The 21,214-nt window shown below is 40.9% G+C and overlaps 1 protein-coding gene across 1 annotated transcript in view; it reads right to left on the reverse strand.

The window, feature by feature from the left end:
- ldlrap1b (low density lipoprotein receptor adaptor protein 1b) overlaps positions 1-21,214 on the reverse strand; it is a 34,437-nt gene that overhangs the window by 2,453 nt on the left and 10,770 nt on the right. Inside the window, exons 2-8 of the mRNA XM_014987786.2 lie at positions 15,112-15,254; positions 13,118-13,230; positions 10,925-11,039; positions 9,625-9,697; positions 4,873-4,968; positions 2,519-2,655; positions 2,182-2,216 (exon numbers count right to left, since the gene is read on the reverse strand). Of these exons, the coding sequence (XP_014843272.2) occupies positions 2,182-2,216; positions 2,519-2,655; positions 4,873-4,968; positions 9,625-9,697; positions 10,925-11,039; positions 13,118-13,230; positions 15,112-15,254 (712 nt within the window). The remainder of the gene's footprint in view (positions 1-2,181; positions 2,217-2,518; positions 2,656-4,872; positions 4,969-9,624; positions 9,698-10,924; positions 11,040-13,117; positions 13,231-15,111; positions 15,255-21,214) is intronic.

The following is a 21,214-nucleotide window of genomic DNA, read 5'->3' on the forward strand; positions in this document are numbered from 1 at the left end:
CTATGACATACTTTCATTTTCAGTGTAACAGTGTCTCTATGGTCTTAAAGGAAAAAAAGAAAACAGCACAATACAGCAGCTACAACAATTAACAAGGCCAAAAAAAAACACTTTCAAACAGGCAGGAGAACTACTGATATAAAGCAATTAATAGATTACAAGAAAGTCTCACTGCTTGGAAGCAAAATATAAAGAAAGAATGAATGACTGAAGACTTTTGCACTATATTATAAATATAACATGGCCATTCTGTTTATGATAGCGAGAGGTGAAATTCATTTTTTACACAAACCAATTACAGCAGAGTTCATTTTATCATAATGTACCACAATCTGCTCTGTTAGCAGCGCTACGTGTGAACACACAGCCTGTGTCAAAAGGTGCAAAAGTGATGGATGTGATGCAGAAAAACACGGTCGTACATTGGTGATGAAGACGTGGACACAGTGGCTGAACGTTCCTTAGGTTTGAGTCGACTATGTTAAAGGTGTAAAACTATTTCGAAAGCAACACAAAGCTACACGCTGAAAATGTTCTGGCTGGACACAGATGAGCAGGCTGGAACGGTGGGTTGATGAGGAGGAAATGATTCATGACAATCGTTACCTGAGTAGGATTCAAAGCTATCCAGACTGCGGCTGAGGGGTGCAAAGGAAACATCACAAGTCAGGGAACAATTCAGCTTACAGCTTCTCCGAACCACTTCCTCATTATGTTAGAAATGGTTCATTTCTTCTTATGTAGGTTTTATTGGTACGAATTTAAATAAGACCTGAGGTTTTAAAAAAGATTTAGACTGGTTTAACTTTTCCCTATGTTGTTACATTATAACCTCAAACTTCAGTTTTTATTTAGATTTAATGTGACAGGCCAACACAAAGGGAAGAGAAGGAGAACCTGTGGGATCCTGAAGGAAAAACCTGTTACTGACATAAGATGGGGGTTGTAGGTTCACCTTCCAGCAGGACGATGTCCCTAGAAGTACAACCAGACCTGCAGCGGAGCAGTTTGGAGCAAAACATCTGTGTTAGAATGATCCAAGTAAAAATCCAGACTTAAATGCCAATGGGATTTTTGTGACAAGGCTTGCAAATTGCTGTACAGCCACATTGAAAGAACTCTGAGTGTGCTTCAGCTAATTTGTAAAGAAGAATGAAAATAAGAGACAGTTTTATATGTGCAAAGTTGGTAGGTAGAAAGACAGGAAAAGATGGTTTTGCCAAGGATTTGTAATCCTAAAAAATGATGAGGGAAAGCACAATTTGGACAGCTATGTCCTCCTTAGTGTTGGTCTGTCATTTAAAATCAGAATAAAATGGGACTCACTGTGACACAGTTCAGGGCTTATACTAAAAAGTTAGGGTATAATGCACATAACCAACCAGTAGATGGCAGCAAAGACTCAGAATGCAACACGGTTGGACTCAAACGTCTGAATTTGATTCAAAATACTCCCTCCAGAATAACCTCTACTGAGTTCAGAGAGACATCAAATACTCCACATCCTGGCTTTAATCCTTTATCTCCATCTAAAGTTCAACTGCAACAAACACAATCAGCGTCCAGCAAGCCGGCCCGACGTGCAGCCCCATCACCGCTTGCACTGCGAGCATCCTCATTAATCAAAGAGCTGGAGACGAACGGCGTCAACGTGTAATTACAGTGTGTGCAGACAAATAATCATCTGATAACGGGTCTGAAATGGCCTGTCAGAGTGTGATTAAAAGTACTCAGGATCCAATTCTCTTTGGCAGGCCAAGACGAAATAAAATGCACTAATATTAAAAGGAAATAAAGCCCAACCTGGCAGCAGATCAACTTACAAACTCATACATTCTGTTTTTCGACCAGAATAATACTTTAAAATACTACTTCAGGGTTATTCTTCCTTTGATTGGAATTAAAAGTACCAAATAGCGTCTCTCAGAACAGAAAGATTTGTGGATTTAATATAAAATCACTGTGTGGGCCTAAACCAGAGCCTACGTACGCAGCATGACCCAGGTCAAATGTCAGCTATACTGGAGCCTCTTCCTGCCTCTCCTGTCTGCTGCAGGGTAATTGAACTGAGGGAGAGTCTGCATTTTATTATTTGATCAGGCAAGCCCGAACTGAAGACTTGGAAGTCTTTGTGCCCGTTTAATTTCAGGAAACACCTCCAAACTTCACAGCTCCACCCACCTTGAAAACGCCTCGTCCAGACCGTCCTCCAGCTCCTGTCAGACACAACACAGAGATTTTCCCGTGAAAACATGCAGGCATGTAAAACTCGCCTTCTTTCCCCGTTATCAAAAGTCCCACACCCTCCTCTGCCATGTGTGCGTTAGATAAGACGGCTTCTGCTCAATAGGCTATTGTCCACCTCAATGCGGCTGAAGCACGACTACGGTGCCCACTTTTACCACAGCAAGTAAAAGTACATCACTTGGTAGCAATTAATCAGTATTTCGATGAGGCATTCTTCTCTTATCAAACCCCAGCAGCTGAGACATGTTGGCCAACACCACTCTTGTCTTACCCAAACGGTGTTGTTGTTCTCCGCCGCCGCGTGATTATGCACCGTGAAGGGATCCGAGGCGGCCGGCTTTGTTCCTGAGTGGGCCTGCGCCGCTCTGGCTCCCTCCGCGAACTCCAGGAGAGTCCCTGTGGCTGCATCTGTGAAGCACAGGAAGAGTTCACTCCACCTGAGCGCGTGCTATACCGCTTCATCCTTCATAAAGCAGATATTGGTTTCAGGCATGTGTGAAATCAATTAAAGCAGCAATGGAACTTATTAATCAACAATCTGCTGGCAGCAGAGTGCAACCTCCTGACTTTCATACCCGACACCCACGATGTCTCTGGTCTGCAACGGGATTGGTTTGTAACGGCACACATGATGATTAATGTGTATCAACGCTAATCTCGGTCCAGTGCTAATGCATGGGTCAGTGTGAGTGAGTGTGTGTGTTTTTTTTTTTTAATATCCGCACCACCCAAATCCAATATGAGAGGCAATCTCTAGCAGAGAGTGATCCACAATACAGAGACACCTGCCGCTGCAAGACCTCATGACAACTCAGACGTGTTTAACTTTGCAGCATTTTGCCCTGTTAGAATGTTTTAAGTTGCAAATCAAAGTGCTGTGTAAATTTATTTTTATTGTTGTGCTGTATGTCATATGTTGCAGCAGTTCTTTGGTAAAAACGTTAACTTTTCCAAGCTCAAGCTTTTTACACCTTTCCTTTTCTAACATTTTGGACATCTGAGAAGCATTTATTGTTTTCTGTTCTCAGTTGCTGTTGATGCTCCTATTGAAGGTTTCCACTTGGTGACATGGGAGATAAACCTTTGAATAAGACATTTTTGATTTAGGAATTTGTTTTCAGGGTTGATGACAAGGCAAAAGAAAAAACAAACAAACAAAAAAAAAACAATGCACTTGGTTTGGCTATGTTGCAGAATTTTACATGGATTGGACCGATTTGTCTCGTTAAGTGTCTACCAAAGACATTTTTTGGGAATCTAATTGAATTAGATGGTGAAAATGAAGCAGATAACAGTAAGAGCCTGTTTGTCACATTCTCAGAATATCTGAGGATGTTTCTTTGGGATCTGTGGAAACTAACCTCATATGTGAATTTCCATACAAAACATTGTATTAAAAGAGAAAAAAAAATAATTTTACTCAGAGAGAATGTAAGTGTTAGCTGTAGTTTGACATTCAGCCTTGTGTAGAGTCAGACCTTTGGTAAGGAAGATGATACACCAGCAGGAGAAATCCCCCGGCGATCAGGATGAGCTATAATTTAGAGCCGCAGCAAGAGACACGGTTCCAAGAGAGAGTTGAAAGTATCGTGTCACATCAATAAAGCTGACTCACCTTTCAGCAACGCCGCTGAGCCGTGACATGCTATTTGATCACAGTGAAGGGTACACGAATGTAACCTTCTTATTAAAAAAAAAAAGGGAAAAAAAGATCTTTCTCCAACTTCTATTTCAGAGGATTGTTCTGTCTTTTTCCCCAGAAGCACTCTAAAGCTTCCTCCCACTGTACAATTATGCCAATTTGCCTTGAGGAAATTCCTTTCCTCTGGCAGCCGAATGACCCAACAAGTCCAAACGTGTTGACACAGAGCCCCTGCTTTTGCAAAAAAAAAAAATAAAAAAATAGAGTCCAAGACTTGCTTCTCTGAGGATTATCCCAAAAAACCCCACGTGTCACGAAACGTTTCACATTCAAGGCCATATGTAGTGTCAGGATGGATTTAGGGACGAGATCCCTGTCTGGTCTGAGCCCAGCTGGCTGAGCAGAGGATGAAGCTCGCTACAGAGTGGATGTTTTCAGATTTTCACACAAATCGGGCTTTTAGAAAGATCAGCAAGAAAACAATGAATAATGTAGTGTATCGTTCCGGTATCAGAAACAGAAAGGCTCTCTGTGAGCGAACCCTGCAGCCAGCTTAGAGAAATAAAAACAGGACTTTATCTGGATGAGTAGATGTCGACGCGTTAATGACCGCATCATCTTACCAATTCAAAGCAAACACAGTCTTATTCACGCTTTTAAACTAACTGGGCTCCGCTGTATGATAATAGCTGTTATCGCAGATCGTCACAGGGATTACCGAGGAGGGATTTGTTTCAGCAGATCACAACGCGGCCGAATGCTTCCAAATTAAAGAGTCGATTATCATCAAACACGATCACCTTAAGCTGTCACTTCCTGTTCAGGTTAATGGCGTCACACTGCGAGAATCTAGCCGACCTGCAGCTCCGATGTAGGCCAACCTTTTAACAAGTGGCCGAACGCTCTTCCTCTCCTCCCCCGAGGATATGATTGCTGTGACAGCGAAGGGTGAGAAAGACGTGATGACGGGCGACAGGACTCACCTCCTCCCTTCAGGCTGCCCAGGCTGGCCGAGCTGTCCGACTGAGAGTTGCTGGCTCCTTCGCCATCTGAACCCGACTTTGCTCGCTTCTCTTTGTCTGTGGACGACAAGTCAGCACAAAGAACAACAAGTCAGTGAAGGTCAAGAAGGTGTGACTAACTCTTTTTTTTTTTTTTTTTGCAGTGCACTGTTATTTTTCTAGCAGCTAAAAAGGAAATAAAAGTAACATTTTTGACAAACAGGTCAAACTTTGCTGGATTTTATTTCTAAAACCATGCATCATTATCCCTCTGCTTCAAAACTATTCACTAGTTTGCATTGGTCCATCGCATGATGGTAATAATGCAAGGAATCTAATAAGTCATTAATCATCAATTAATCGCAAGTCGATTAATTATTTGCATCCCTAATGTGAATACAGCAAAGCACTGTACGAGAGTAAACATAAGAAGTTAAAGTGGCTCCTAAAACATCTGCTGGCCTGACCCTACAGGAGGGCGCTCTCTGCGCCTCTAGAGGCCTCTCGTGCGTAAACACAGCACCAGCACATCTGGGTGAGACGGATAGAGAGCTCTACCCGCGGCATCCTGTTGAGACAGTTCTCAATAAAGTGCAAGTCACACAACACGAGCAACAGCGGCCGGCTGTAGACTTCCTGCAGCGCAGCGCTACTGTAAGCGCCTCACCTTGCAGAGCGATTTCTGGGCCTATATTTATCACCCTTTCACAGAACGGCTGGTCTGAGTGGCACCAATAATTCAGCAAAGGTTGAGACTTCTCCCTCAGAGGACAAAGGTCTATTCATAGGACAAAGCTGGACAATGCATTTGCACAACACTTCACAATGTCGACTCCATGACAGATTATGTATTGTTCTCTGACATTCTGGTGGCTAAATCTAAAAGGTCAAACAGCCTGGCTCTCTCACGTTTCAGGAGCGAAAGGTGAAACTAACTTTTTAGACTGTCTATTCTAAAATACTTTTATCTTTTATGTATGCAATTGCATATCTGATTTTCATTTCAACGACATAAAACCTTAAAAAAAATAATTAACAATGCTTCTGCTTAGCTTTACTACACATTTCACAAGGTGGGACAGCAGAATTGTCACTCAGCCGAGCTGAGCCCAAATGAAAAAGGTGTACATGCCATGTTTACTGCGTATGTGCGCTGCTGCTACACAACTGAAGCAAGCTCAGGTACGGCAGCAATAACAATGTTACTCATCTCTGCACTGATTAAGATTCATCCACGTCAGCGTCCTGGAAGCCCAAAACTGAAAATGAAACTGACAGCATGACCTAGTTTCTGATCAATGTGGCTGACAGCTTTACAAATCAGAGAGGAAATCAAAGAGGACTGAACTACCAAGAGCTCAGTTGATCCTGACATAACTGATGTTGCTGAGAACTGTAAATCCACAACCTTAATCCCACTGCATGCTCACTGTTAAACAATAAATTCATCGAAAGCAACACAAAAATTTCATATATGTGACAGAACTGATGTTATCCCTCAAAAAAAAAAAAAAAAAATCAGATTCATATCCTTTTGTTAGGCACTGTTTTCAATATGCCACCATACATGGCAAGATGGATGCCAAAATTTGAGAAATTAAAGTTGTCACAGGCTTTCTTGTAATTTTATAGCATTTTTTTAAAGTTAAACAGTTCTGCAAAGATTTTCATTTTCATGTCAAATACCACCTCTTCACCAACAATGGTGTTTCTTTTTTGTTTTTTATCTCAGTGCATGAAAGGGATTTTTGTTATTATAGCCCTACCCTAAAGGGCTGGCCTACTGCAAGTAATGTTCCTGCAGATCTACAGCAGGCAAATATTTTGTTTTTATTTCATCACCACCCATCATCTATTTCAGGGGTGTCCAAAGTCGGTCCTCGAGGGCCGGCATCCGGCATGTTTTAGTTCTCTCCCTGGTTCAGCACACCTGCATCAAATGATGGCTCGTTAGAAGGCCTAAGGAGAACATTGACTTGCTGAAGAGGTTGTTACTACCACTAGGGAGAAAACTAAAACATGCAGGATGCCAGCCCTCGAGGACCGACTTTGGACACCCCTGATCTATTTAGAAAAACAAAAATCCAATCTCCCAAGAGTTCTGGTAGCTTAGCAAAGAGAAAGCATTGAAAGTTTCCCCAGGCGCCTTGGAGCTCACTCCGGCTCCTCCTAAACATGAAGCCGATGTAACCATGTTTTCCTGCTGTAGTGTTTACAGCGAATATTCTATGAGAGCAGCTTTAAGAACAGAGTTGGGAGATGTAATATACGGAGGAATGTGGGTCAGGCATGTGTGTTGTACTGAGGAGAACCACAGTGGGTGGTGCAAGAAGAGCTCTTCCAAAAAACAAGAAAACCAGACGGTGGATCTCATCTTCCCGCCTGCCTTAGTCCTGAGGGGTCCAGACTCAGAAGATTGCTTTGGGACTCAGTTTCTAAAGGAAATCTGTTTAGAGAAAAAAATTAAATAAAAAAAATACTTTGCCTCTTCTGAAGTTTCAAGGATGAGGAGAAGGATAACGTGAGCAGAGGAAGGGAAGCTCGAGTGAAACACTAAAAAGGTTGCATTCAATTTTAAGTATTTAACCGAAAGCAAGGAAAATAAAAGGCCTGAAGAGGTGTGAGGCGAGGAATCCTTGGCCTTGGTGTAAACAAAACAAAACAAAAAAAAAAAAAATAGATGCCTTCCTTAGAAGACAGAAGAAGGAAAAGCTGGTAAAATCGTTGCCTTTCGTCTGGTGCAGACATTCGTCTCTAAAGGACTGAATAACTCAGCCTTGGTGTGAGACGGCATCCACGGCGCCGACACTGAACGTGTCATGGGGCTGAGCTTCAGCTGACACAAGCGCACAATCATTTTCCTTTCCCTCAGCAGCCCTCTGAGCGCCACCCTTTCATGCTTTATTGCCTCCATGCCCTACACAGTTGCTCCCCCATCCTTCATCAGTCCTCGCAGCGAGCACCGGGATGAGGACTGACGGGAGAGACGAGAACGATTCTACGATCGAGCCGCAGGTGCAAAACAACGCAGGCAGCAAATGGATAATCAATTAATTCAAAAGACCACCAACAAGGCAACGCACATGTAAAAAATGAGCAAGGTGGTGGTGAAAGGAGGAACTAATATTATGAGGTAAGATATGCTCATTTATAGAGGAGACAAACACGAAGTAAATTACACACATGCTCTACTGAGCTTTAAAAAAATAAAAAAACAAATAAACTACTGCTTGTGTTGGCCACCCTGCTCACACAGCTGCTCCGACTCTGTTGTCTTCAAAGACACACACAGTTAGGTATGTTAAGTGGAATATTAAAAATGCTCAGAAATATCAAAGTACCAGCTAGACTGACATAAAACGCACACACGAATGTGTAATAAGGGAAGGAAAGCGATGTGTGTTTAAGGATGCAGTGAAGAGAAAATCCACGTTCCCGCACATCTGCCTCAGGCAACACTTAATTCCTTTACTGCCTGCGCTCGCTAAAACCTTACAACTTCCGAGACTGAAATGTCCAGATTTGTTGGGTTTTGATGTTCAGATGTGAACATCACCAGTAAATGTTCCAAAAAATCCAAATCTCTCTAGAGACCCATCAAGCCCCAGTTAGGATATTAAACAAAATAACAATGGCACAAGTAGAAAACAAGCAAGGCTCGTTTGGAAAGGCTGAAAGGAGAACAAAAATATGGCAGCACAACTCGGATTTACTTAGTGGGCCCTGGATCAACCACAAGACTTCTGGAACATGTAAAAGCTCATCTCGACCACAGCGACCTTTTGGTTCCTCTTAGAAGAACTGGTTCAATAACTGGTGAACATTCAGGGGAAAATAGATGGGTAGAGTTTGGGCTGGGTTCTACAGTACAGTCAAATGTAAGAACGTGTCCAAAAAGCTGATGCTTAACCCAAACTAGGCCATCAACAAGATACCAAATCTAGAACAGAATAGCTGATAATAAGACCTCAACCTCAGTGAAAAGCTTTGGTGGGGTTCTTAGGACAGCTGTGCATACATGAAAACCTGCAAAGAAAATCTGACGCAATGCTGCAAAACAGAGGAAAATTGGATGTTTTTTGTTTTCATTTTGTTCTTGTTTTGTTTTATAAATGACAGAATGTATGTTAAAGACCAAATCATATTCATTATGAATAGATAAAACTTTAGGATTGTGAAATAGTGTACTTTCTACAGCTTATGCATACGAACAGTCAAAAATTATGCAGATGGTTTTACTTTGATCGACAGAAAAAGGAAATAAACCACAAATGCTGACTAAAATACAAAATGATTTCAGATCCTCTTTTGCATATTTTGTGGACCTTAACTTAGAAAGCTGCATTTGCATCTCTAGATTCTGAGTTAGTAGTTTTTAATTTTTAAAACCACTGATTCAACTCAAACGGGCCTAGAAGATTCTTAGAGGTGATTGTTACAGTTAGCCATCATTAAACTCAAACAGCTCTCTATGTGCACTTATTGATGGTTTGTTTTAACTAATGTGGCTGGAAAGATTTCTCTGAATGTGTGAAAAATAGCTACACAGTTTGTCAGTATTTCATAAGGTGCAGAGAACATAATCAAGGAGAAGTGGGAAAATGTATTTTTCTGAGTTGACATGGCAACCTAAGGATAAAGAAGAAAGATGAGGGATGTATAGGCTGTATGGCGAGTTTCCACTCATCTGTCAGAGGGAAATCGTGGGGCGGGGAGGGGGGCGACCATGCGTACCTTCCTTGGAAGCTTGCCAGAACTCGAATGCCACTCTGAAAGCCTGAGCCACCGTCAGGGTTACGGCCTGGGCCTGTTGGGAGAGACAGATGTCAGTCGGGGATGAAAAATACCGTCACAAAAGGGAAGGCGAGAGCCGTCGTTCTGACACAAACAGGAAGCGACCGCAAACACAGGAGGCTTCATCTTAAGGTACTTGAGGGGAGGGAAGAGAAACCAGTGGATTACATGACCAGTTGTTTGTGCAACTGGGAGGATACGCAGCCTTTTGGCCACAACTAAATTAGTGGGAGGAAGGAAGAAGAGGGAGTGGCTCCGTCATTCAGAAAACCTCCAGGGATGCGAGAACGCCAAGAGAAGAATCACAACCTCTTTGACTTCCTTCTTCTAACTTCACATGCTTTGGTCTGCATGGATAAAAGTCAAAGTATTGCAGCAGTGAATGGGTTTTCTGAGTGTTTTCCATGTTGGTAGCGCAGCTAAAATTACCTCTACTCCATGTTTACGGCTCTGTCCACATCATTTCCTGTCGCTCTGGACAACACATTAACATTTCAGAGAGGTCACTCGGACTGAGGGTAGTTTGTTGACTTCCAGGGAAATTGTTTCAGTCTTCATGGTAAGAAAACCCATCATACTATGGATTTATGAAAGGAGATTTTCCGAACCTGCACAACACCGGCTGCATCTCAATACATCAGATCAACACTGAAAAGTAAATCTGTTTCAGTAATTCAATTAAAACTAAACTCAGATTCATATTACTCTCCTTCATTACACAAAGTGATGAATTTCAAGAGTTAATTTTTGATAATTGTGGCATTTGGTGTTGAAAGAGGTTTGAATATTTCATAAGAACAGTAAAAATTTACTTTTCAATGGCACTGGTGACACCACCCACAAGGAGTGTAAACCCCACAATGATACCGACAAAGAAGCTGGCAGTAGACAAAGTGCTGTACCCAAACATTTTCATGGAAAGTTGATTGGAAGAAAAAACTGATAGAAAAATGTGCAAATGGGCATTGAAAAGGAAGCTATTACACAGTGTACACTGCGGTTGGAAACAGTCCTTCAAGAGCCTCTCTGCACAGACGTATCAGGACATGACATGCGTGTGTCGAGTTAAGCCATGTGTGAACCAAGGAAAACATCACAAGTGCCTTATGTAGGGGTGAAAAGCACAAGACTGTTGCTCAGTAAAAAAAAGTCCTACTTTCAGTTTTGGGTCCTCTGAGTGAACGCGGGACTTAAACGGTTAAAACCATTCCCGTGGGGACGAGGTCTTACTATTACTCACCATTTTTCTCTTGGAGCAGAGGAAGGCGTGACACTCGAGAGTCTCGTTGTGCTGGCTCTGGGCGATGTAGGCAAACACCTTATCGTGCATCTTGTCCGCAGTGCAATATGATATTCTGAAACAAACACATATGCAAGCACTTTAACGCAATCACAGAGAAAGTAGGATCATTATCTGTGCCTGCGATATCTGTGAGGCCACAGATTTTGGATGGGACGTTGCTTTTTGCAGTCTCTCGCACTTAGAAGTGAAAGGGAAGTGGAAGGGCATCCCGATGTGCCGTTCCTGTGGCGCGTGGCGGTGATAAGTCCTGCTTGTCAGTCTCAGGTGCAGAGGAAGCCTTTAAATCAAGCTATAATGACCTACAAATAGCTTTTCTCCATCACTTCAGCATGATGTCATTATTCTAATATGGAAGCCATGAGCAGGGAGGGACAGGCAAAAACAATGATGACTATAATGAATTTCTCCCATCTGTCCTCTCTCATCTTCACCGTCCAATCATCCTGTGTCAAGTTATCTGAGGTGGGGTTTGAACAACGAAGATTTACTGCAAATATGTGGGTGGGACGCCACGAGGGAAACAAGAAGTCAAGGGAACATTTTGCTTTTTTCTCTTAGCAGATGTGTGAGGAACAAAGCTGCATTCCACTCAGAGCAGCTGCTGCTTTAGGTTTCTGCACCGTCACAAAGTCACTGCTGGACTCAACCTGAAACAATCTGCTTGGAATCGTGATTAAAAAGCAGGTAGAGTTTCTGAGCAAAAACAAAGTGACAAAAACAACACGGGAGAACGTGGCACGCTGGAAACAATACGAGACGCTGAAGCCATTAGCTGCCAATGGAGATGAAATAATGAATACAGAGATTTGCGCACTGAGAGGTTTAAACAGCAGGGGCTTTGTGAGTGGAACTGATCCGATTTGTGGCCAGTGGGTTTTAGAAAGCTCTTCAGGATCTTATACCAGCAATTAGTGCTTAATACAGCGAGGTTTGTGTTTTCAAAGAGGATCCACACCGAAAAGATTCATCTAAGCATGTTCCACAAAAGCATAAGACAGAGCAACTTTGCTGCAGTCGGTTTCTCTCGCTCTCTCACAGCCTGAATGACCTGAAAAAAAAATGTCTGAACATGTTCTAGAAAATACCGCCCAGGTTTCTGCAGCTACTCACATCTGTGCTTCCTCAGAGATTCTTTCTTTTCTTTAAACATAAAAACAAATAGATGTGAGTTTTCTCCAAGAAACAAAAAGTGGAAGTTGGTGTAACCAAGTAGGGTTAGGTGAGATGTGTTCACTGTCAAAAAAAAGATTGGATTTTTGAGTTTGCAACAAAGATAATCAGTAAGAGCCAAAACATTGCCCCTTTCTTCTCACCAAATTATCTCTTCATCCATCTTAAAATAAGTAAAGGACAGTTTTGTGCAAGTAAGACAGAAAAGCAGAAAGAAATCAATCACCACTGAGGCAATTATGTTAATTTATGCTCAGATGTAATGTGGCTTACGTCACAGTAAATGAATATGCTAAGTTAATATGCCTGGGGGATACATTATGCATTTTTCAGTTCCACAAAAGAAGGCTTTATATTTTTGCAGTATTTCGGACTTCCTCTCACCGTCAGGTCGCAGCTGACCATTACTTTGACTTCTTTCCAATTTAATTTCTTCCCTCTGTCAATAAACTTTGTGTAAAGAAAATAGCAAATGAATGCACGTCAGTGAAATAACCTCAGACTTGCACATTCAGAGAGCGTGGCTGAGAAAGAACAGAAATGTAATAATCAGTAAACAACTTCAGAAGACCGTAAGCCGTCTGTGGAACGTTTATGGAAAAGTCCCATCTCTGCTTGATGTGCAGACCAATATAAGTGAATTAAGTGAAAGGTGAGTCATGCCGGGCGCATCAGGTCATGAACTAAGCTTGCAGGCTGTGGCAGGTGAGCTTTTAACGAGAGAAGACAGATGTGTCACCCTGCGACACCTGGGGCGAAAGCTCAGACTTACAACAGCTGCGGCCTTCCCAAAGGAGTCAAGATTGATGAGAAAAACAGCTGAGAGGGCGACTCGTCTTCCTCTCCCTCGCACAGATATACCACACAGCCACAGGGTGATAAATGAGAGCCAGGCAGGAACAAGAACTTTGCTTTAGTTCGGCGTGATCGGGTCGAGCTCGGTTTGACAGGGTGACTGACCTGTATATGGAGATATTTTCTATCAGCTGGTTTGAGGCACTGTCGTAAAGGATGATTCCACGAGGCGAGACCGATAGCGTGACTTTCTGGAGCTTTTTCCCGCTGGCTTTGGCCTGGAAACGAGAGAGCAGGGAGAGAAGGAAAGGGCGGAGGTCACAGAGGAGACAATAGAGGAGGGAGCGTGAGAGAAAAAAAAATAAATCTGCATTTCTAAATTACAACCTGCGGAGCTAATTGGCGATGTAATCAGACAATGAAAAGTCGCCAGTGAGATGACAGAGGGGCACTAAAACGGCCATGTTTCATCAAGCCTTTCATTAGGCTTTCAGATGTATATGCGAGACCAAACAACAACCACAGAAAGAAAAATCAGGCATGTAAACGCCTGATTTTACTTCACATTTTCACAAATTATCTTTCATTACAGAAGCAAAACCTCATGAAAGTTTGGTTGAATTTCAGTAAAATAAAGTCTGTAAGATGAGAAGAGCTTCTGGGAGCTTTTCTTTTTTAACCAGAGGTCATTTTGGGGTGACATCGCGCTGAGGTCTATTTCTCTTGGCTATTCCTCAAAATTGCTATAGCAACCTTTTGGATGCCATCTACAGTCAAAGCAGCTGTTTGGGAGTGATGGCACAATCACAAATGTACACATGTAGCTCTCCTCTGCTCTCTTGTTTTTTTTTTTTTGTTTTTTTTTGGGACTGAGTTGGTAAGGGGCATCAAGATGTTGCTTATGTTTTTTTTTTTTTTCACCAACTTAATTTTTTTTTTCACATGTTTACATTTGGTTGTTTGCAATACTTTAGAGCTTTTCTCTCAAAAACTGAAATTTAATTAATTCAAATCAGAACAAGATTGACTTTCTTTCCTAATAATAATGATATTTACTTCCAGTCTGTATTACTTGTTCAACATGGGATTAATTTGTGGGGGGGGAAGCAGCTCCTGTCCACTGCTGGATACGACGGAGGTCCTAGAACGACGCGAGTCTGTTTCTCCTTTAAAGACCCTCCAGAGCTCGTTAAAGTTAATAAATTCTTAAAAATTGCAGCACGTTTTAAACAGATATCTCATGGCTTCTGGCAGAAAATTGAAAACAGGGGAATCATGGAGTGTTCCAACCTATAAATCAATACAGAAAGAGTTGAGAAGAAGAGGGAACAAGAAAGGCTCCGGGACTCTGGTGAGCTACAGAAAATGTGCAAAATATGAAATGATATGGAAAATTAAGAGTCGCCCAATTCATAAAAGAGAGTAATAAGTGCAGGACTGCGGCACCAGAGACAAAAACTTTCTCCAGAAAATAAAGGTATGCAAATTAAAGGTCGCACTTTTCTAAATTTTCAATCCGAGATTACAGATCTGCAATGAAAGCTTATTTTATCTTAAGGCTTTTCACAAATATTTACCAACACTGAAGGTGATGCATATCTAAACCATAAATTAACAGAGGCAGTTATGTAAAACAACTCCATAATGCCTATAATCTCGCTGCCAAAGCCTTGCTATTCATCAAAATGTCAGAAAACATATCAGTTTAGCTGTAATCCGCTTTAGAGCGGACACCAACAGATTAGACTAAATCAGAGCCTCTTAGTTCCCCCCTCATTCATCAGCGTCTCTCAAGAATCCCACCATTGTGCCGCCTCTAACTTCATTATTCGCCGAGCTGTCGGATCCCATAACATGAAGCCGTTTCTACCGGAGTTTCTACCCTGAGTCGCAGGGTCCACACTAACTGTGTCCTCTTCTAAAATGTCAACGATGCGTTTGAGGAAGAGGGGCCCGGGGGAAGAGCAGTGTGATCACATTTCACTGAGATGCCAGTCAGGTCATAATCATCTGGAGTGGCAGAGGTGATGATGTGGAGAAAATATTATAAATGCTTGACAGAAACTCATTTTCTGTTGGTAGGTTATTTACATAGAGAGGAGATTTGGGTGTTTAAGCTGATTCAGGCTGTGTGTGGATGTGTGTTGGTGTTGTTTTACCGTGGCAACTATCCTTTTGACGGCCGCCGCAGACAGCTCCTCGCCTTTGGGCTGCTCCACCATCGTCACCCCCAGGTATTTGAGGTGAAACACCATGCCCTCCAGCAGGGTCTCCCTCATGTCCGTCCAGTTCTCTGGAAGCTCTGAAAAAAAATCACACACACACACACACACACACACGGCAGTGAAACTTCTGAACACAAACAACACAGCAAATATCAAAAGGAATCTCCTTTCAGGTTGCAAAGAAAAAGCTTTTTATGAATGAATAGCTTGATTGTGATTACAAGAAACCAGCAGAGAAATTAAATATTCTGACAATTTTCCCTTGATCATTTCTGACCAGAGGTAGCCCAAAAAGATACAGAAAAACACAGAACAATCTGACTTATTTCCTGTTTATTACATGAATCCGAACATAAAAAATTCCACTTTTTGGCCTCTAAATGGGTCAGCAAACAGAATGTCCAGTGCAGCACTTTTTTGACATTAATAAAGAACAGATTAAAAAAAAAAATTTAGGGACAGAATATTTAAGCATAAATGGGAATAGTATTTTCATCCCTTCACTTTCTGTTAGATTCAGCATCACTACCAATATCAAGGAAGCTGCAGCATATTTATTTTCTCTATGTTTATACAATTGGTCAAAATTGTAACTGGCAGGTCTAAGAAATAAAAAAATAAAAAAATCATTTTCTGCATCTTTATTTAAAGTCCTAATTTGAAAAACATACATATATAAACACATAACTGAGTTTAAAAAAAAAAACAGCCAAAGTTTTTAAACACAACAAATTTTAGTTCTTCATAAAAATTTTAATTGAAGATGAGAGTGAAACTGAGGCAATTTTCCCATTGAACAAAGTAATCAGGAACTCAGTGGGTCAAATGCTAATAAAGGGTCGCTGCATCGATGGTGGACACTGGGGCGGGTCTGTTAACACCAAGGTACGGCATGCTGTGTTTTTTTTGTTTTTTTTTCTTGGATTGGTCTCCAGCACTATCATCTACACATAAAATGAGATTATACCTTTTGGAAGAAGCCGTGCCTCTTAAAATAATCTGGGGATTTGTGAAATTAAGGCCAAGTCAGTCTAAAGCTGATCTGGAAATGTCAGCTGAACCAGAAGCTCAAATATAATCTAAAAATCCGAAAGTTGTAAAAAAAAACAGTTGCTTGAAGTTGAGAACGGTCAAGAGATCCAGATTATAAGCTTAGTGTGACTGAAGTTTTAAAAATTCAATTCAAAGTACTTCTAAAACAATCTTACGAAACTCGTTCTGGCTAATATTTTATTAGTTTATTTAAATCAAAAATTTCTACATTACGTGTGTTGTTACAGTGTAGTATTTATTTCTGTTGTTGTTTTATCTTGGATCCCAATGAGACAACCTGAATAAATAGAAGTCAAATAAATTAATTAAATGTTGATCGCTCTGCTTTATTTTTCTGCTTTAATAAATAATTGGGACGTTAAAATAGATTGGGACCATAAACTTCCTCTGACCTTCTCATACAAACACTTCAACTTTGTTTAAATCACTACTTCCTCTAATCACTCCATGTAATATGCTTAGTAAACATCATCATCAGAAGAACTGGGCTCTTTCAAACCATCAGAAACACTCTCCCTACGGCTTCAGTTCATTTCCATCTTCTGAACACGACGACTCTGCAGAGACATAATTCAAAGATTCTCTAAAGCATCAAGTCCATTTAAATACGAGCACGAGTACTGGATCATGTTAGAAGCATCCTAGCGGTCCCTCGTTTGGTTTACGTGAAACCAAAAACTACTTCAACGTCGCTGAGCTGAAGTAAAACTTGAAACAAAAAGATGAACGAAGCTAGCGGAAGCTAGAAAGAGAGAGAGAGGGAATCCATTTGTCTCTTCAAGAAGCCCATTTAAAAACAAACACCACCGTCCGCCCGCATGTTTGGCCTTCGCTATTTTCAAGGTCAGATCACCTTGTGTAACATCTCCACTATCAGTAGGTTTTTATCAAAGAAGGTATTCAACACAAGGTTGATGTATTTAATGTTCGACTACTGGAAAGACAGCAAGCAGGTAGAAAAAAAAAATGGGTCTTTGGTTTCTACTGTGCTCCAGCAGTCCACCTGCTCCTTTCCCAAACAACCCCACCCTCTAATCATCTCCATCCCTGTTAAGTGCCTTGTTGCACCCTCAGTGTTTGTTCCTCTTTTCTTTCCTGCTTAATTATTAGCTCCATCTCTCAGCAGACGGTATTTTTGTCCCCCTCACCCCCAACAATCTGCATGATGCAAACAGTTCTGCTCTTTCCAAACATAAGACCATTTGCTCTGGCTGTAAAATTGCATAATTATGGCCACCAGATTGTAGACATGAGAACTCGTTAAAATGTGGACTAACTTGTGTCGCTGTAGAGAGATGCCATTTGCTCGGTGAAATTATTTTTAGGGGCATATCTGCTTCTGCATCCCATTTGAGAAAAACGAAAACATGCTTTGCACATATTGGCTCCCATAAACACCTTTAGGAAATTGCCCCCCATTGTTTTAGAAATGCTTCTCAAAGTGGAGATTTTCAAAAAAAAATTGGTTTGTGGTGGATCTGTTTGGACGAAGTATCTGAAAATTTGAAGAAAATTCATTTTTTCTGTTTTTTTTTTTACCTAAAGATTCACTTTGTCCTTCCTTGGCATCCATTAAAATTACTTTTTTTCTATTGTTTTTAGGAAGGATGTTTGGGAGTGACTATTACACCTGGATTTCCCATCTATATCCATTCTATCCTATTAATTCACTTTGCGTTTCATCATCTGTATTACTCTGTATCGGAACATAAACGACATCTCGAGTGCCTTCCATTCAAAAACTGTCTGCCAACTAAAAATGTAACCCGTCTTGTACTACTTGTGAAGATTCATGTTGCAAAGAGTCTTTATTTATTTTAAAAGCTCTCCAAATGCATTATTTATTGAGTGTGAACGCCGTCAGTCATTTAAAGTGCAGAAATCAGTTTTGTGGAAGCAAATTAAAACCTATAGTATCGCTCTCTTTTGAAGCCAAACCAAGCCAGCTGTACATGGGTAACAAGGTTAAAAATGGTCTAAATGGAGCCGCAACCAAACCTATACTTAAGTAATGAGTCTGACTGGGAACACCCGCTGCTGGGTCAAGGTCTTTGTGCTGGGAACAGAGCAGATATTTCTCTGCTGCTCCTGCAGCTACATTAAAGGACTCTGTAATTAAACCTGTGGCAAAGAATCACAAGCTGCCGTTCGTGTTTCCAGTTAACTCACAGAGAGGACTATAAATATCTTTTACAAGGTGGAGCTGCTTAAGACATCCAGACATTCAACACTTAAGGATAATATTTAACCTTCGGTGTTCACAAAAACGGACAGTGAACCCTGAGTGAACTGGACATTTGCTGCTGCCGTCGGCCTGCGGAGCTCCTGGGAATTTTGACAGACCGATGTGCTTCGAGAGCGCTCGGCGAGATCCGAGATGCGGCGACGACGTCGGCAGAAATGCACGGCCGAAGGAGCTTCTGCTGGTCCAGCGGGAGATCTGAGAAGCACCTGTCTATAGAAACACTTAAAGATGACCCGCAGTTCACCCTGATGGTAGAGAGTCAAGAAAAAAACAGAATCGCTTCTTTGCACTAATTGCTCAAATAAAGGATCTGCTGAATGCGAGACTTTTTAAAAACCAACATGATGCCAGTTCAACTCATGAACCCGAGCTATTTTTAGCCTAGTGTGCACCCCCAGCGTACCGTGCACGCTATTAATCCATTTTTATACAAGGCACATTTTCATTCACATAACAGTTACCCCCCTTCCGCCTCCCCCTGTTGCAGACATCCGCCATGGCAGCACCTCTCTGCAGCTGTGGTGATGATCAGAGCTAACTTCAAAAGGCTTCAGGGTTGCAGCCTGGGTTGGTCACCGGGAGATGCTTGTTTGGGTGACAGAGATTAGAAATAAACCAGAGAGAGAGAACAGGCGACGGATCAGTGAAGCGAGAAAGGTGTGGGCACATAAGCTGGTCAGCATCTTTCAAAATCATTAACATACAGAGCTGAGGAAAAAATACGACAGAGGAAAAAAGGGAGGAAAGTTGGGTTTATTAGAAAATCAAACGTCGTATAACTCTCACCATCTACCAGTCTCAGATTAAAACTCACGTAAAACTCTCACCAACATGATATCTAACAGGATTAGAGATGGGCAACTGAACAACATTCGAGAAAAGAAATGCAACTGGGGAAGTGTTGGTGGATTTGCATGAAAAACAGACATGGACGCAGTCAGTCTGATCTGGCTTTAAACTATTTCTTTATATCACCAAAACAATTTGATAGAGAACTGAGGGAGCTAAAGATTAGAGTAATGGAAAGAAGAAATTTACACTTCTAAAGACTAAATTAAAGTAATCACCAAAGATAAATAATCCTGCTACAAGTAAAGATATGTAAAAGGCATCAGCATTTATTATTATTACTATTGCATGAACTGTGAACACACAGAGAGCTGCGAGACTTACTGGTTATTAGTGCAATACTGCAAGGCTTTTGCAATCAGTTTTCATGTCTGTGTTTTGATGAAATTGTTAAATGGCAAAGAACATGTTACATATGACGATACTTCTCTGGAAAATAGCAGAAGATGCAAATTCTGATAACAGGGTTTCTACAGCTTTCACCAACTCAATTTACCACATTTTAATACCATTAGGAATGTGATTTAAGACCTATATTCACAGAAATGTGCTGACTTTGGCCAAACAACTGGTGGTGAAATTCTCCTTAATGACAGATGCAAAAAAGCTAGCTAGTGTTTAATATTACCAATATTACCAAGGCATATTAGTAGCTTAGTTAGCGGCAGCCTTAACCTTCAAGTCAAAAACGCAATGCAGATGTTTGAGTGTGACCCAAACTTTTGCCTGACAGAAAAGTCCCACGAAGAAAAGAAAATACATAGACTTTACAAGATTAAATACACCTGTCAATACAACATTTTAAGACCTGTGATGAACGTATTAAAAGGCCAAATCACTTTTTAAAATTAATTTATGACATTTTATGGTCTTAGTTTTATATACAGTAATTTAAGACTTTATAAGATGTTTTAAAGAAGCGTGGGCACCTTGGATAAACATCGAAACGGTTGAGCTGCAATACTCGTTTTAGATTCCCCAAACTAGCTTTCTTTAGCCATATGTAGAATAGAAATATTCTTTGTTTTCTCACAATGGAGAACATTCTGGTGTAACATCAGCAAATGACAGAATAAAGGATAAAATACAAAACTATAAGGGCAAAATCTAAACATAAATGCTGTGTAACTATTAGAAATTACAAAAATGCAATATTAATGTGAGACTTTCACAGGAAACGTTTCTAAAAAGTCTTGAATTTAAAAGATGATAACTCTTTTGCAAAATTATTTGTGGTATACTTTAATCATAGCTCTAATAAACCTTTTGCTATGGCTGTGCAACATTTTAGATGTTGTGCATAAACATGCACAAACAAATTAAAGCATAACAAAGCAACCAAGAGCAAAGTTCACCATCGATCTAAACCTGACAACTCAAGACGAGACGCTGACACAGGAAGCAATGAGAGGAGCAAGACAGGAAGACCAAAGCTGTGAAGCTCACATAATCTTGAACTAGCAAGAAAAAGCAAGAAAAAAGAAAAAGTTGCCTCAGTCTGATCATGAGTCATGAGGCACGTACAGAACGTGATTAACATATTTTAAGTTCCCAAATCTTGTGGTATTTCGCAACATTTCTATTTTAAAAGCTAACTTCACTGAAGTCATACTAAAGATCCATGCGCACAAGAAAAAGGCTCAAATTTACATGAAAACATTAAAATATTCACATTGCAAATGTGAATGTTCTCCGATACATTAACAGATGTTGATTCTGGTTCAGGAGTGGATTAATACAAGGAAGGCAGCAGTGGCAGCCCATGTCTTTATTATGTCGATGTGGAAAGCCTTTAGTCAGCATCTTATGAATCTATTCTACATTCTTCCTATTACACTTTTTCCCTCCATTTCTTTTTAGTTTCTATTTTCCCCTGTCCAAAAATACCTT

Source organism: Poecilia mexicana, unplaced genomic scaffold (assembly GCF_051168715.1).
Source record: "Poecilia mexicana isolate PSO_F unplaced genomic scaffold, ASM5116871v1 scaffold_22, whole genome shotgun sequence".
Taxonomy (NCBI): Eukaryota; Metazoa; Chordata; class Actinopteri; order Cyprinodontiformes; family Poeciliidae; genus Poecilia; species Poecilia mexicana.